The sequence below is a fragment of the Prionailurus viverrinus genome, chromosome F2 (assembly GCF_022837055.1).
Source record: "Prionailurus viverrinus isolate Anna chromosome F2, UM_Priviv_1.0, whole genome shotgun sequence".
In the NCBI taxonomy this organism is placed as follows: Eukaryota; Metazoa; Chordata; class Mammalia; order Carnivora; family Felidae; genus Prionailurus; species Prionailurus viverrinus.
In genome coordinates, this window is record NC_062578.1 from 44,728,016 (window position 1) to 44,746,039 (window position 18,024).

The window sequence follows — 18,024 nt, forward strand, 5'->3', positions numbered from 1 at the left end:
AGGCAAACCACTTTTTGTGTTTCATGGTCCAGTTTTTAAACTGGAAAATTAGTTTGTATTCTTTAAAAGCATTGCTTAAGCCAAACAAAACATAGCACAGATCTGATCTACAAGACACCGGTTTTTGGAATCTCACCTAGTCTGCAATGAAAATGTCATCAATTTTCATTTAGTGTACATTCCGTTCATTGGTTAGCCTCTGTGATCTGAAGGGAAGCCAGGCTATATCTTTATAATATAGTCAAGTAGAAGACAAAGTAGTAAAGGAAACCATTTCATAAAAAATAACCCATGACATGAAAAGAACATATTTATATAACAATGCTACAAACAGATCCTCACATGTAAATATCTGGCTTGTGGTTTCTGACCACTTACAATGGCAACTTTATTGTACTGCTAAAAAGCAAACCACGAAAGCACTTTCCCGTCACTCACCATCAAGCTTCAAACATGTGGACACATTGAGCGTGCTCCCAGGCTCAATCAACTCTAACTGTATGGAGGTACTGAGTGACCCAAAATTATCATTCCCTGTTGTAGAACTGTAGGGGAAAAGTAGGTCAATTACCACATACTCTATGGAGTTAGGATTTGAAAATCTGAAAATGTGAGAGTTTGAAAAGTGTTTCTTGATAGAGAAAAAAAGTCCTACCACCCATACCGGCAGGAATGCAGCAGTCAAGTTGTTCATATTAATATAAAATTTGCTTGTGTCACTTATTGAAGATACTGGAGAAATTATTCAAAGGTAATTTGTATAATTTCAAACAAGGAAATGTACCTGGATTAAGAACAACAGTCCTTTCTTTTCTGCATTTGTCATGACACACATTAGTGATTAAGCTTGAAAAGACTCTGAAAAAGTAAAAACTCTGTCGCTGAGAGGATTAACTCTGTATTATAAATTCAATAGCACATTACTTCGTCAGTAGCAACTTCTCTAGAAACACATCCTCAAAAAGTCAGGATGGGTGGAAAAGACCTTTCAAATAGAGTTTTTTAGGTTTTAGGAATGCTCTCAGCTAAGTGCATGAGCAGACATAAAATGAGAACTTCAGAGTTTAATTCTGCGCATTTTATTTAGGCTGGTCTGGGGACAAATCTGCTGGAGCAGACAACCCAAAGCCACTGAGAAAGGGATATTTTCTGCATATTTCCAACATGAAAATAAACGTCTGCGTGAAGTGCCCACAGGCAGCCCATGCGGTTTAGAGCTCTCGTGATTTCATCCAGGCTGGCACTAAGCACGGGGCTCCAAAGGACAGAGAGAATTCGTAGCATCTAGGTCTGTGGAATGTTACAGGTCACTTGCTTATTGGTCTGTTTATGCTTCCTTTCATTTGTTTCTAATAAAAATCTTGGAGACCAAAGTTTCTGCTTGAGATGACTTCTTTAGAGTTCCAAAAAGGCCTCACCAGGGCTTTCTGGCTACACTATGACCATCGTCTAATGGGTTACAGACACACTTCAGCTTACAGCTCTATCACGGCACAACAGAAATACACGAAACAACATATATCCCACATCATGAATTTCCATTTGGGCCACAGCCAGCATGTTAGGGAAAACTGGAGATGGAAAAGACTTAAGAGTCACATGTCTCATTCTCTCCTCATTTTCTCAGGGCATTTGGCTCTCTAACTTTCATCCAAATTAGCCCATCACACAGTGACTACTTCTCTTAGGAAATTATTTGAGGGCCAAGGAAATCTCGCTGCTATCGATGTTATCATTCCACGTAAAATGCCAAGTGTTTGATCTCATACAATTCATCTCAAATTTCATCTACTCATTACTCACTTCTATACATCTGGGCATTAATGAAGTAAAATAGCAAGTTTGTGTGTCTCATACATTACCTGACATAGTGGATGCTCATTCAATATTTGTTTCTTGCCTTTATTTCTAAATTACTGCCTGAATTTAACTTGGAAAAGGCTGATATAGTCTGTGAACTCTCTTCAAATTACTTTAAATCAATATACTCTCAGAGGTACGGAACAGAGAAATGTCATTGGTGCTTCTAATGTCCTATTTCTCCCACCCTCCCTGGCCCTACAACAACCTTCCTTCATATTCCACTCCCTCACCACCCCTACACAAATTAATTTTTTGTTGTTGTTTTGGTTTTTTTGTTTGTTTTTAAAAAAATTTTTTTAATGGATATTATTTTTGAGAGAGACAAAGAGACAGACCATGAGTGGGCAAGGGGCAGAGAAAGAGGCAGACACAGAATCCGAAGCAGGCTCCAGGCTCTGAGCTGTCAGCACAGAGCCCGATGTGGGGTCTGAACTCATGAACCGCGAGATCATGACCCAAGCTGAAGTCAGGCGCTCAACCAACTGAGCCACCCAGGTGCCCCCACAAATTAAATTTATATCGAGTAAGGTCTACCATGAATCTCCTTAATTCCATGTGACTTCAACTCTTTCGGTTGTTGATGGCTTCATGATTTTTAACCATCTCTCAATGCACAGCACAGCATAGATCAGTCATGAGGATGAACAAAAAAAGGAAAATGTGAAATGAAAGCCTGTACTTTGTAGATACACAAATAATCTAACTTAACCCCCAAAGGACAGGCTTAAAGACTTTTAAGTATTTACAAAAGTGAATATCCATGAGTTCCTTGCAATGAAATGCTTAACCATTATGCTTTTAAGCAAATGTTTTTCTCTTCCAACACCCAAGAACAGAACATCCTATCCTCATTTTATCAAACTTCAAATTCAAACCAGCTCTACAAAGCTGTATTGTGTGATTTTCCTGTACTACGCTTTCCTGGAGGAAGCAGATGGAAAGCAAGCAGACACACGCAGGCACATCTCCTAGGTCTCAGTTAAATGGTAAGGACAGGTATTAAACAGGTCATTGTGAGCATGATGAGAGTTGCTGGAGGGGAAATGCAGGACCAGGGCTGCTGTGTGTGGTTGAGCAGGTTGTATAGTGCACAAAGACACAAAATCTGAGGAAGCACCACCCACATCTCACATCTTGCTGAGTTGTATATCTCTCAGGACAATTCTATGACAGATGGTGCCCAAGCATGCTGTACTAATGAAATCACTGTATCACAGTAATTTGCAGACAAACAGAAATAACGTATCACGAGAAAGGCTGCCTTTTTCTAATTCACAAAAAGACACCATGTAGACAAGAAGAGGGCCCTGTAGGGTGCTAAGGGAACAGAGAGAATAAGCCTGTTTAATTTAGTCTAGAAGCCAAGAAAGACCTTCTGGGGAGGGAGGGATTAGTAGTAGTTTAAAATTGTACTACAAACTCCACAGAATACCCAACTTATTTCTTTTTACTAGATTTTTGGTATAACAGTTTCTCTAAAAACACATTCTCAAATTGCAGTTAGACCTTGAAAGAAATCTGCCCTTCAGCCTCTCTGAAGTTAATTAGCAAGTAAACAGAAGTGATAGGAAGCCAGAGCAAGAAGACAGAAAGTTACACTCACATCTTAGGCTGCTATGCTTTTCCTAGGACAAATTTCTGTGTCTGTTTTTTTTTTTTAATATTTTTTAACATTTATTCATTTTTAAGAGACAGAGACAGAATGTGAGTGGGGGAGAGGCAGAGAGAGAGGGAGACACAGAATCCAAAACAGGCTCCAGGTTCTGAGCTGCCTGCACAGAGCCTGATGGGCGGCTCGAACCCACAAACCGTGAAATCATGACCTGAGCTGAAGCTGGACGCTTTACCGACTGAGCCACCCAGGTGCCCCTGTTTTTGTTTGTGTGTGTGTGTGTTTTTTAAATGTATTTTGTCTTGGTAGGTTATTTGGAAATTCTGGTATTTTCCAACACATTTCAGTAGGAAACATGTGGAACGGTCAAGGGGTAATTGCTGCTCCATGGCTGAACAAATGAGCTGTGAGGATCCTACTTTTCTGCTCCCTGAAAATGAGCCATTACATGGATGAGAACAATGGAAAGCATTTCTTAAACTGGTTCCTCCATTTTAGAGAATTTAATCATCAGCCATCTTCTGGGGGCGTGGGAAGGGATGCCCTTATGAAGAATGAGCTTTGTTTCTAAGTAATACTAATAATTATAAATCACAGTGACAGTAGCTAGTGTTGCCTACATGTCAAACTCTGCAGTTCGTATCCAACACTGTTCTTAGCCATTTGTGTTTACTCTGCTTTTCCCCAGGACAACTTCTGAGGTAAGAACTCTTCTTTATTTTTTTATTTTTAAGGGATCTCGACACACAGCATGGGGCCTGAACCTACAACCCTGAGATGGAGGGTCGCACGCTCCTCCCCCGACTGAGCGAGCCAGGCGCCCCCTGAGGTAAGAAGTCTTTGTATCTCCACTCTACAGGTTAGGGATCTGAGGCATGAACCTGTTTACATAACTTGTATGAGGCCACAGAGCTTTCCAGCGGCAGAGCTGGGATTTGAACCCTGGCAGTGTGGCCCCAGAGCTCATGTTCTGGACCATTCAACTGCCCTGTCTGGTTGGGACAAATATCCAGCCTAGGCTAGAGACGAAATTGAGAAATAACCGCTAAGCTTTCTTAATTAATGGAAACACAAACACAAGTCAACATCTAGAACTAACCACACTGCCAGTGTAACTAGCCTATCAGTCAGAATGAGCGTTTGGACGTATTCTCCAGTGAGAAAGACCTTCAGGGAGAAAGCATGAGGTGACGCAAGAATACTAGGGCTCTGACATTCTCAGAAAGCTGGACCCAGGCCTGGGCATTCAGATCTGCCAGGATTATTTCCCATTATCCAATCCTTAAAACTCAGACAGGCTAGATCACTCGCTCGTGCCGGGCAGTGGAGATTAGAGAATTATTAATGTGAGCACTGCCTTAAGAATTCCCTAAAGGGTTTTTTGCAGAATTGCTGTCCTTTTTCTTTTCTTCTCTTTTTTTTGGGGGGGGGGGAAGACAGAAGGAGGGAGGGAGAGAATCCCAAGCAGGCTTTTTTTTCTTTTCTTTTTTCCACTGAGTGTGGAACGGAGCTGGTGCTGAGTGAGCCTGACGCAGGGCTCGTCCCACGGCCCTGGGATCATGACCTGAGCCAAAACCAAGAGTCAGATACTCAACTGACTGAGTCGCCCAGTGCCCCAGAACTGCTGTCCTTTGAGGATGCTTCATATAAAAACGTTTTGTGGTCGGTAGGTTCCAAAAACCTGGCCTACTGCACCTGCCTCTGAAAGACTGACAGTGTGCCCAGAAACCCGACACTAATGAAATCTGGCTGACATTTAAAACCCAATATCACAGGGGCGCCTGGGTGGCTCAGTCGGTTGAGCTTCCGACTTCAGCTCAGGTCACGATCTCACCGTCTGTGAGTTCGAGCCCCACGTCGGGCTCTGTGCTGACAGCTCAGAGCCCGGAGCCTGCTTTGGATTCTGTGTCTCCCTCTCTCTCTGACCGTCCCCCATTCATGCTCTGTCTCTCTCTGTCTCAAAAATAAATAAACGGTAAAAAAAAACAAAAAAAAAAAACAAAAAAAAACCAAAAAAAAAACCAATATCACAGAACTCTGTTTGATTATGGAGCTCTTTGCCTCCGTTGGAACCACCAGTAAAACCAGGGCCTGAGGAGCGGGGCTGCAAGGTGAGCCTGTCAGCAAGGAGCGGCAGAACACATGGAGAAGGGGAAAGCAAGGAGAAAGGAAGATGCTCTGAGGCAGGACTGTGAGAAGAGCACAAACTGAGATAGCCATACTGCTTACCATGGTGTTTCTTACATACTAGTCCTAAAAACAATTTGTTCAGTTAAACTTACAAAGGGAAAAGGAATTTTGATTATGTAACGCAAAACAGCGGGTCTGACATATTAGGGGGCCTGCCATGCTGTGGGTAGCGAGATTAGAACACATGATTACCCACACGGTATCTCCCCTCACTTCCGGAAAGGAATAAAGGAGCATGGTGTTGTTGGTGTGAACCAGATCACCTCGGCAGAGGGAGGAAGAGGGCAGAAAGTACCTACCCTTCGGCTGGACTTCAGAGCTCAAGCTTTTTTTTTTTTAAAGTTTTGGATTTTAATTTTCTTTCGTTCTTTTTTTTTTTTTTTAATTTTAAAAGTAACAAAAGATAGAAGACAGACCAGGCAAGAATATGCACTCTCCCATCCCATGCAACACTGCAATGTATACTATCTATCTTTTTTTTTTTTTTTTTAACTCAGAAGGAAATTTTGATTTCTTTCATGAATTTCTCAAGACATAACAGTGGGGGGAAAGTTCCAGCACAGAAAAGTGTGGACGCTTTTCTGCCTCATCTGTAGACAGAGCCATATGATATGGCTATTTAAAAAATACTCTCCTTCTTGTTTCAGGTCCTTTAGAGTTTCTAGAATCTTTATAAGGAACCTCAGGGTGGTAGAGGTTTGTGCTGGGGACTATTCTCAATCACCAGTGGTCCACAACCCACCCACGACACTTCACAACCTAAATGCAGCTCAGGAATGCTGTGGGAATATTTACTCGTGAGCATATACTAGTTTGCAAAGATTGTAAAGTAGGAAATGGCTTGTATTTGAGGCTGTAAGTTTACTTCTTTGAACCATTTTATGGGCAGAGAGGGAGGCTGTTAAAAAGATTGTAACGTTGAAATATCAACTGGGGCTAAAAGCACACAAAGCATGTAGCATTAAGAAAGGTCCACCTGTTAAACCAGTGAGCTCAGAGTGTGAACATGAGTGGACTGGCCCCACAGGGGGCTTGGGGAGGACAGGGCACTGTCTAAGGTGAGTGGGAAAACTTCAGCTTCCTATTACTAATGAGAGCTTTGAGCAAGTCAGGCCAAGAGGAGCAGCCTCTCAGGCAGCTCAGCTGAAGGGCTGTGAAGGGTATCAAGGTGACCTTAATCTCTGGTGACTTCCAAATTCTCACTTTAGGTCCCACAGAGCTTGGCTATATTTCATTTCTGTGAAATCTCTGACCATTACAACAAGTCCAGCCACACTCCCCTTCCTTTGAGCTAGTTGGACCAGCTCTCTTTTTCTTGCTCCCAGAGGAAAGGATTCCCAGTGCTGAGTGACTCGAGATAACTGCAGAATTTCAACTGAGTGTACCAACCCTCCTCCAGGTGTCTGTTTATATTCCTGGACACTGTTTTGTCTACTTCCTGGAAATGAAGCATAAAGCAAAACAAGAAGCAAAAATAAAAACCAGCTCTAAATATACAGTCATTATGAAGAACAACACAACGTTTTCAGAATAACTGGGGCCTATAGAAGTCCCAGGGTGACAATATAACGAGATCTTTTATCTATTATTTGTCAGATCTTGAGAAGAAAAAAAGAAATCCACAATGTCCACATACATAGTATGTATAGCAAAAAGAAGATACACTAAAATTGCTCATTTTATTGGGATGTTAAAAATGGTAAATGATTATATAAATTGTGTGCCTATTCAGAGAAGTAACAGTATGGTAATTTTAACTGAACAATTTCTAGAAAGCTACAAAAGTGTTCTTTGCTAAATATTCTACCCTAGTACACCACGGAAGTATTTTAAGTAAGATATTTTGAATGATTAAGAAGGAGAAACTACTTTCAACATAAAATAAAATTCTCTTTGAATACACATTATTTTGGTTTAAATTCTGCTTTCTTTAAGAATATCATATTCTTAGGAGAAATATTAAAATCGGGACACATGAGCACATCTTATGCTTGATCTAGCTGTTACCAGACAATAATCATCAACTTGTTTCTATTTCAGTGAAGATTTCAAATTCACAGACATTTAGAAACATGCTGTTTCCATAGCAGCAAATAAAGAGTAAAAGTAAAAGGATTTTTATTGATTTTAACGTCTTGGAAAATTTATTCATCTTTTTCGCAGTGATTTTGCTCTTTTTTTTTTAGTCTTTAGCAACATCTCATATTCTCTTTTCTATATATATTTAGTACATCATATAAATTTTGAAAAATAGGTTAATTGTGACATTACCGTAAATGTACACATTCTTATAGTAATGGAGAATAACCAATATTTCATCCTTAGTGTAAAAGAGATACTGACTATGCAGTCAAGACGAGGCATCAAATGCTCTAACTACAAGCAACATCAGCTTAACATCTGAATAAAATACAACACTGTACAAATGTTTTTAGAGAATTCATTAACGATTTAAAAAGCATGGTATAACATTTGCTGTTACTATTAATTTATTAAGACGCACACACTGGAAATGAGGCTTTCAAACATCAATACTACAGCTACAAAATGCAAGTTTCTTTGTGGTTAATGTGGCAGCATGATGGCACATAAGTGAAACCAGCAGTATAATCGTTCCAAGTTAACCTGCTAAGAAAATAGGACTTCATTCCTTTGTTCGCATGTTGTTTAAGTTGTATGTTTTTCTGCCAATTATTCTGATGTCCAAAACTTTCTATTTGTCAAAACACAGAGAAATGGCTCACCTGTAACAGACACACAGCCTAACGGAGCGATGAGAGTAATGGGGGCAAATCCGTAGGCTGCAAAGTTGCCCATCTCCCCGACGGCCATGAGCACGGCCCCAGCCCACCACAACATACTCTTGAAGTATGGCCTTGGGTGTTCCTGGTGTGCCAACTGGACATGAGAATATTTCTGGAAGGAAATCAGGATGCAAATAAGAAAATATCTCTACGACAAATTAAAACTTGCCCTGAAAAGTTTTGGTCCTGTGCATTTGCATCATGGCTTTTATTTGCAGGTTATTACAGAGCAATTGCTATGGCTTTCTGCTTGTTCCAAACATATTAACTGTAGAAGTGACTCCCATTGATGGAGAATTTTGTGGAGGAAAGGGCCTTCTCACATAGGAATGTTGCTTAATTCTGATAACTGTAAAGTTAGTACCAGTCTTCCTCTCCAAAGATGAGGAGTATGTTAAGGAGTTAAATGTCTTAACACTACTTTCAGAATGCCGAAAAAGTTCAGATGCCAAAATAAATATTTCGGGAAATAAAAACAATAAGTTACTAAAGGAAAATCCTTTGAAAATGGATTCAAATGTATGAGTCAAAGTAGCTACCACAATAAACATAGCAAGGCAGAATGCTTTGATAGTTGGGGGTTGGGGTGATAGATGCTTATTTACATCTGGTTTGAGTATTTTTTGTATTTGAAACATATATATTCATGGCCATTACATAAAGCCCAATTTACTTATTGATTTTATGACAACTGAACTTACTTTCTTATATGAAGTATATACAATTCTAGATTATGTTTGAAGACTTAAAAAAATAATAAAAGTACTAGAAGAAAACACAGAACATTAAAAATAAATCTTGGTTTACGCCAAGATTATGAACAACTTTGGTACAAATTTGTGGTACCAATTACAAACTACTGAGGCACCTTGCCTAGGATATGCAATACTATTAAGATGCCCACAAAAATAATTAATTTCTTTTAAAATTAGAAGAAGAAAAAAGTGAGTGCAATCCAGCCTAAGATATATTTGTCTTTATGTCAGTGAGGTCATAAAATATAATTGTTTAGATTTTTTGTGGAGAAAGGATCCCAGGAGGGCAAAAGTGCCTGAGACCCCTTCAAGCCATAATGTGTCCCTAGATCAAACTACACTTAGAAAAACAAGCTACTTCTTACCTGAATATTTAGGGAAATACTGATTACCAAGTTTCCTAAAATGGCCAGCAAAACTCCAAAAAGGTGAATCTGTAAAAGAAAATGTTTTCTTTTTTCAGTAACACTTGTAAGATATTTACTAAAGATCCCCTCCCCCCCAAAAAAACAATAAAATTTAAGTTGATACATTCATTCATTTGTTCATTCATTCAGCAAATATTTACATAGCACCCATTTTCCAGGATCATTTGGATTATGAATAGTGGTTTTGTCAGAATTTGGTTTTTTTCACTTTAGTCAAATATTATCCTTTAGAACTAGCTCAATGCTTTACTGAATTCTCTAGATATTTGTTTAATTCACTAAAATAAAGAAAATAGTTAGCAGGTTCTTTTTCTAAGGTGCTTCTTATTTATCCTTTCTGTCAATTTTCCTCGGCAACCCCCCTGATTGCGGTGTTCATTGCCTCAAGTATGGACCGTAAAATTGTTTCCCATCTGGTCTCCCTCTCTCCTTTCTCTTAACATATTCTGGAGGACTGTAGTATGAAAGAAAGATCACTGGCCTTGGAGATAAAGGATGAATCTGAGATTCAGATCTATTTTCTTTTTTTTTTTTAACATTTTTTTTATTTGAGAGAGAGAGAGAGAGAGCGAGAGCACAAGCAGGGGAGGGGAGCAGAGAGAGAGAGAGACAGAGAGAATCTCAAACAGGATCCATGGCCAGTACAGAGCCTGATATGGGGCTTGATCCCACAACCCTGAGATCATGACCTGAACTGAAATCAAGGGTCGAGCATTCAACTGACTGAGCACCCAGGCGCCCCAGATCTGCTATTTTCTAACAGGTAACTTTGAGCAAATTATTTCAGCTCCCTGGCCTCAGTAAACAAGAAGATGTTGAATAAGATGTTTCTAAAATCCCCTTCCCTCTAAAGTTCTATGATCTCCATCGGGGGTAGACTACATTTTCCTACTACTCCATTAAATATGCTGTGGTATGGTCGGGATGAGGACGGCTTATGGGGAACTGGTAAAGTAGTTTTATATTCGATGTAGTTGACTGTAGAGAAACACTGTGGCTTTCTCTGATCTTGCTTTCTCAGACTCTACATGGTAAGTGCCTTTATTCCTTCTTCTTCTTTTTTTTTAAATTTATTTATTTTTGGGGACAGAGACAGAGTGCAAGCAGGGAAGGGGCAGAGAGAGAGGGAGACACAGAATCTGAAGCAGGCTCCAGGCTTCAAGCTGTCAGCACAGAGCCCAATGTGGGGCTCGAACCCATGAAGTGCAGGATCATGACCTAGGCCGAAGTCAGATGCTTAACCGTCTGAGCCACCTAGGCACCCCTATTTCTTCTTTTAGAATGTCATGTGCATCACTAGGTTCTATGAAGAGATGGCAAACTGTCTGAGGGAAGAGAACCATGTCTTAGGCTTCTCTTGGATCTCCTACATCATCTACTTTATAAAATTAGGGGCTCTTGAAAAACACGTGCTGGAAAAAGTATATAATGGTTTAAAACAAGAACTAAAAAGAGATTAAAAAATAAGTGCTTGGGAAGCCTGGGTGGCTCAGTCAGTTAAACATCCAACTTCAACTCAGGTCATGATCTTGCAGTTTGTGAGTTCGAGCCCCACATTGGGCTCTCTGCTGTCAGCCCAGAACCCACTTTGGATCTCTGTCTCCTTCTCTCTCTGCTCTTCCCCCACTGGTTCTCTCTTTGTCTCTCTCTTAAAATAAATAAACTTAAAAAAAATAAGTTTCTACACATTGCTGAACATGTTTACTTCAAAAGATGCATTTACTGCTCCTATCAAGGCACAAAAGCATCATATCTTTCTAGCAGGATAAATTAGCAGCGATATCAGGGATCTTCCCCCTTCTTTTTCTACAGTACACAACTCCTAGCTAGCTTCAAATTCCAAGGAGTTATTTGAATTTCAAAAGAATATTATAACCACAAGGAGCTCTTTTCAGAATGCAAAATGCCTTTGAAGTTTTAAAACTTTATTATATGTGCTGAAGTGAAATTCAGTGTTTTTAAAAAATGAAGCAGAAAAGTTGAAAACCCATTTAATAGCTGATATATAATATCCATAGCCTTTAATCAGTTAAGAATGTTCTTTTCCTAATAAAGGCACTTGGCAATAATTTTGATCACTATTCCTCATGGGGAAAAATCGTATCATAATTGTGCTATTTCCATGCTTTCAATTTATAATCGAATGCGTTTGGCAGTAATCACGAAAATAAAGTTTCATAAGAAGTTTGGGATTGAATGGATAATTTTGAAATCTTCCACAATTACAACAGTAAATTATAGAATAGAAATAACTTACTTCAGTACTTTAAATCACTCACTGAATAGTTTGAATTGAACTCACTACCAGGCTGAGTGTTTAGAAATTGGTAGCAAGATTTGGCAATGATTTCTTGGATGTGAGACCAAAAGCACAGGCCAAAAACAACAACAACAACAACAACAACAACAACAACAAAAAACAAGACTAGATAAGCTGGACTCCATCACGATTAAAATCTTTTGTGCAACAGCAAAGGAAACAACCAACAAAACTAAAAGGCAACCAACAGAATGGGAAAAGATATTTGCAAATGACATATCGGACAAAGGGCTAGTATCCAAAATCTATAAAGAGCTCACCAAACTCCACACCCGAAAAACAAATAACCCAGTGAAGAAATGGGCAGAAAACATGAATAGACACTTCTCTAAAGAAGACATCCGGATGGCCAACAGGCACATGAAAAGATGCTCAACGTCGCTCCTTATCAGGGAAATACAAATCAAAACCACACTCAGCTATCACCTCACGCCAGTCAGCGTGGCCAAAATGAACAAATCAGGAGACTATAGATGCTGGAGAGGATGTGGAGAAATGGGAGCCCTCTTGCACTGTTGGTGGGAATGTAAATTGGTGCAGCCACTCTGGAAAGCAGTGTGGAGGTTCCTCAGAAAATTAAAAATAGACCTACCCTATGACCCAGCAATAGCACTGCTAGGAATTTATCCAAGGGATACAGGAGTACTGATGCATAGGGGCACTTGTACCCCAATGTTTATGCAGCACTCTCAACAATTGCCAAATTATGGAAAGAGCCTAAATGTCCATCAACTGATGAATGGATAAAGAAATTGTGGTTTATATACACAATGGAATACTACGTGGCAATGAGAAAAAATGAAATATGGCCCTTTGTAGCAATGTGGATGGAACTGGAGAGTGTTATGCTAAGTGAAATAAGCCATACAGAGAAAGACAGATACCATATGGTTTCACTCTTAGGTGGATCCTGAGAAACTTAACAGAAACCCATGGGGGAGGGGAAGAAAAAAAAAAAAAAAAGACGTTAGAGTGGGAGAGAGCCAAAGCATAAGAGACTGTTAAAAACTGAGAACAAACTGAGGGTTGATGGGGGGTGGGAGGGAGGGGAGGGTGGGTGATGGGTATTGAGGAGGGCACCTTTTGGGATGAGCACTGGGTGTTGTATGGAAACCAACTTGACAATAAATTTCATATATTAAAAAAAAATCTTTTGTGCAACAAAGGACACTATTAATGGAGTGAAAGGTGACTTACACGGTGGGAGAAAATATTTGCAAATCATATATCTGACAAAGATTGATATCCAAGATACATAAAGAACTCTTACAATTCAACAACAAAATTGATAACCCAATTAAAAATGGGCAAAGGACATAAGAGACTCTTAAAAACTGAGAATAAACTGAGGGTTGATGGAGGGTAGGAGGGAAGGGAAAGTGGGTGATGGGCATTGAGGAGGGCACCTGTTGGGATGAGCACTGGGTGTTGTATGGAAACCAATTCGACAATAAATTTCATATTAAAAAAAATTAAAGCCACAAATGACTGAAAAAATAAAAATGGGCAAAGGCCTTGAATAGACATTTCTCCAAAGAAATTATACAAATGGCCAATAGGCACATGAAAAGATGTTCAACAGCACTAATTACTAGGGAAATGCAAATCAAAATCACAATGAGCTACCACCTCACACCCACTGGGAGGGCTATAATAAAAACAAACAAACAAACAAACAAACAAACAAACAAACAGGGGCGCCTGGGTGACTTGGTCTGTTGAGCGGCCAACTCTGACTTTGGCTCAGGTCATGATCACAGGGTTGTGGGATTGAGCCCCATCCCATGTTGGGCTCCGCACTGAGTGTGGAGCCTACTTAAGAGTCTCTCTCTCCCCTTCTCCCTCTCTCCCTCACTGAAGCCCTCTCTCTAAAACAAACCAGAAAATAACAAGTGTTGGAAAGGATGTGGAGAAACTGGAACCCTTGTGCACTGCTGAAAAGAATGTAAAATAGTACAGCTGCTGATCATACAACACATACAGGAATTAACTCAAAATCAAAGACTTAAGAGCTAAAACTCTAAAATTCTCAGACAAAAGCAGGAATAAATCTTTATAATCTTGGATTTGGCTATGGATTCTTACAGGTAAGATATCAAAGTCACAAGCAACAAAAGAAAAAATAATTAGACCTTATTAATATGAAAAAGTTTTATGTTTCAAAGGACACTAATAATAAAGTGAAAAGACAATCCATAAAGTGGGAGAAAATATTTGGAAATCATATATCTGATATAGGACTTGTACCTAGAATATATATAAAAAAAAAGCTCTTACAACTCAATGACAAAAAGAAAAATATCCCAATTAAAAATGGGCAAAGGAGGGCGCCTGGGTGGCTCAGTCGGCTGAGCATCTGACTTCGGCTCAGGTCACGATCTCATGGTCCGTGAGTTTGAGCCCCGTGTCGGGTTCTGTGCTGACAGCTCGGAGCCTGGAGCCTGCTTCGGATTCTGTGTCTCCCTCTCTCTCTCTGCTCCTCCCCTGTTCGTGCTCTGTCTCTCTCTGTCTCAAAAATAAATAAAAAATAAAAATAAAAATAAAAATAAAAATAAAAATGGGCAAAGGACCTGAATAGCCATTCTCCAAAGAAGACAAATGTCTGACAAGCACATGAAAGGATGTCAACATCATTAGTCACCAGGTAATGCAAATGAAAAACACAGTGCTGTACCACTTCACACCAAATAAGGTGGCTATAATCAAAAAGTCAGATAATAACAAGTGTTGGTGAGGATGTAGATCAATCAGTAGCCTCATACACTGCTGATGGAAATACTAAATGTTGCAACCACTTTGGAAAAACAGTCTGGCAGTTCCTCAACATTTTAAGCGTGGAATTTCCATTTGACTCAGCAATTCCACTCCTAGGTATATATCCAAGAGAAATGAAAACATATCTACACAAATACTTGTACACAAGTGTCCAGAGCAGTATTATTCATAATATAGCCAAAAGTGAAACTGACTTAAATGTCTATCAACAAATGAATACACAAAACGTAGTATATATTCATACAATGGAATATTATTTATCCACAAAAAGGAATGCAGCATAGGTATATGCTACAACCTGGATGAACGTTGAAAATTTTATGCTATGTAAAAGAACCTAGTCACAGAAGACCATGTGTTAAAGGATTCCTTTTATATGAAAGGTCCAGAGTAGGCAAATCTATTAATAGAGAAAGCAGATTAGTGGTTGCTTAGGGATGGGGAGGATGCAGGGCTTGGGGATGACAGCCAAAGTGTGGAAGGTTTCTTTTATTTGCTTTTTTTTTTTCTTAATAATTTATTGTCAAGTTAGCTAACATACAGTGTAGTTTTGGCTTCAGGAGCAGATTCCCAAGATTTATCTACATACAACACCCAGTGCTCATCCCAACAAGTGCCCTCCTCAATGCCCATCACCCATTTTCCCTGCACCCCCCAACCCCATCAACCCTCAGTTTGTTCTTTGTATTTAAGAGTCTCTTATGGTTTGCCTCCCTGTTTGTAACTAATTTTCCTTCCCTTCTCCCATGGTCTTCTGTTAAGTTTCTCAAATTCCACCTATGAGGGACAACATATGATACCTGTCTGCCTCTGACTGACTTATTTCACTTAGCATAATACCCTCCAGTTCCATCCATGTTGTTGCAGTGACAAGATTTCGTTCTTTTTCATCACCAAGTAGTATTCCAGTGTGTGTGTGTGTGTGTGTGTGTGTGTGTGTGTGTGTGTGTGTATACATCTTCTTTATCCATTCATCAGGTGATGGACATTTGGGCTCTTTCCATAATTTGGCTATTGTTGAAAGCGCTGCTATAAACATTGGGGTACAAGTGCCCCTATGAATCGGCACTCTATCCTTTGGATAAATTCTTAGTAGTGCTATTGCTGTGTCATAGGATAATTCTACTTTTACTTTTTTGAGGAACCTCCATACTGTTTTCTAGAGTGGTTGCACCAGTTTGCATTCAAGGGTGGAAGGTTTCTTTTTGAGGTGATGAAAATATTTTAAAGTTGATTGTGGTGATGGTCACACAACTCTGTAAAGGTACTAAAAACCAGTGTTTTTACAGCATTCGGCGCTGTATGCTATATGAATTACATTTTAATGAAGTTGTTACAAACAATAAAATAATTTTTAGTACACAAAGTATTTACTTTTTTTTTTTTTTTGGTCCAGAGAAATAAAACGTTCCCAATGTAGCTAGCTCTCTTACAGTCTCTTCTCACTTCCAGAAGAGAAGTTAACTTTTTCCTGAAGTTGATTTAGATCAATTTCTTTCCTTCCTAGATTTGCTTTTATTATCTTTCTTTACTGAGTTTTTCATCTTCATTTAGACTCTCAACTCATTAGCTTTTCCTCTTTCTTCCTATATAATAACATATGCAAGTGCAGCTATATATGTTCCTTTAAAAATTTTTTTAACGTTTATTTATTTTTGAGACAGAGAGAGACAGAGCATGAACGGGGGAGGGGCAGAGAGAGAGGGAGACACAGAATCCGAAGCAGGCTCCAGGCTCCGAGCCATCAGCCCAGAGCCCGACGTGGGGCTCGAACTCACGGACCACGAGATCGTGACCTGAGCTGAAGTTGGATGCTTAACCGACTGAGCCACACAGGCGCCCCTATGTTCCTTTAAGTACACCCTCTGTTTTGGTTCCATGCATACTTTTGGCATGCACAGTTTCCATTGGCATTTAGTTGTAAATATTTCATAAATATTGTATTATTTTTATCTGAACCTTATATTATTCAGAGGCCTGTATTTTAATATTTCTAAATGAATGGGGATGTTGGTCATTGCTTTCTTACCGATTTCTAATTTTATTGAGTTGTGGACAGAAAATATGCTGTGTGTAAATTAACATTTGCTTTTTCACCTAGTATATGGTGGAAAGTGAAATTTGTTTTGTGACCTAATAGTGTATGGTCAAGTTTTATAAGTATTCCATGTATGCTTGAAAATATTCTTTAAAAATTGTTTATTTGTTTTGAGAAAGAGAGTGAGAGAGTGTGCAGGGGAAGGGCAGAGAGAAACGGAGAGAGAATCCCAAGCAGGCTCTACACTGTCAGTACACAGCCCGATGTGGGGCTCGAACTCACGAACTGTGAGATCATGACCTGAGCAGAAATCAAGAGTTGGATGCTTAACTCACTGAACCACCCAGGAACTCCTGAAAAGAAAGTATTTTTAATTGTTGGGTTAACATATTATATATGTATTTTTTTCTATCCATCTATCTACCTATCTCCATTAATTCATTGCTCAAATCTTTGATAATAAATTTTGGACTGCTTTGCCTATCAATTGCTAATATAGGTATATTAAAAATCTAACTAAACATGGATGTATCCACTTTCCTTTTAAATATATTGAATTTTGCTTTACATATTTTAAGGCTATGGAGTTAGGCAGGTATATAAAAGTTCAGGATTGTCTTATCTTTCCAGTTAATTATTGCTTTTATCATTATATATTGACTCTTAATCTCAATAACCTTTTCCCTTTAAAGTTTATTTTATCTGATATTAATATAATGTAGCTGCTTTCTTTGGATATTTGCCACTTTCCGTATCACTGTACTTTCAACATTTCTGTGTCATTGTATTTAGTCAGTTCTCTTATACACTGAAAATAACTGAATTAAAAAAAAAACCTGAGACTTTCTGTTAAATGGGAAGTTTAGTCCATTTTATTTATTGTGATTAAAAATATATTTTCACTTGTTTCCACCATCTTTTTTTGTATTTTCAGTTATTTTGCTTTTTCTTTGCTTTCTAATTTCTCCTTTCCAGAGTCTTCTTGGATTGATTGAGCACTTTTTTTTCTTCCCCTTACTCTTTTGGCTAGGAAGTTATACACCTTATTTATATTCTTTTAGTAATTCTTGTGTTTTTCCAACTTTTATTTTGAAATAATTATTGACTCACAGTAGGCTTCAAATAAATGTAAAGATAGGTCCCAAGCACTCTTTTTTGGTTGTATTTTTTTTTTAATGTTTATTTTATTTTTGAAAGAGAGAGAGCATGAGCAGGGGAGGGACAGAGAGAGGGACACAG

The 18,024-nt window shown here is 38.9% G+C and overlaps 1 protein-coding gene across 1 annotated transcript in view; it reads right to left on the reverse strand.

Annotated features, from left to right (window-relative positions):
* NIPAL2 (NIPA like domain containing 2) overlaps positions 1-18,024 on the reverse strand; it is an 84,754-nt gene that overhangs the window by 49,892 nt on the left and 16,838 nt on the right. Inside the window, exons 2-3 of the mRNA XM_047842476.1 lie at positions 9,590-9,658; positions 8,410-8,581 (exon numbers count right to left, since the gene is read on the reverse strand). Coding sequence (XP_047698432.1) covers positions 8,410-8,581; positions 9,590-9,658 — 241 coding nt within the window. The remainder of the gene's footprint in view (positions 1-8,409; positions 8,582-9,589; positions 9,659-18,024) is intronic.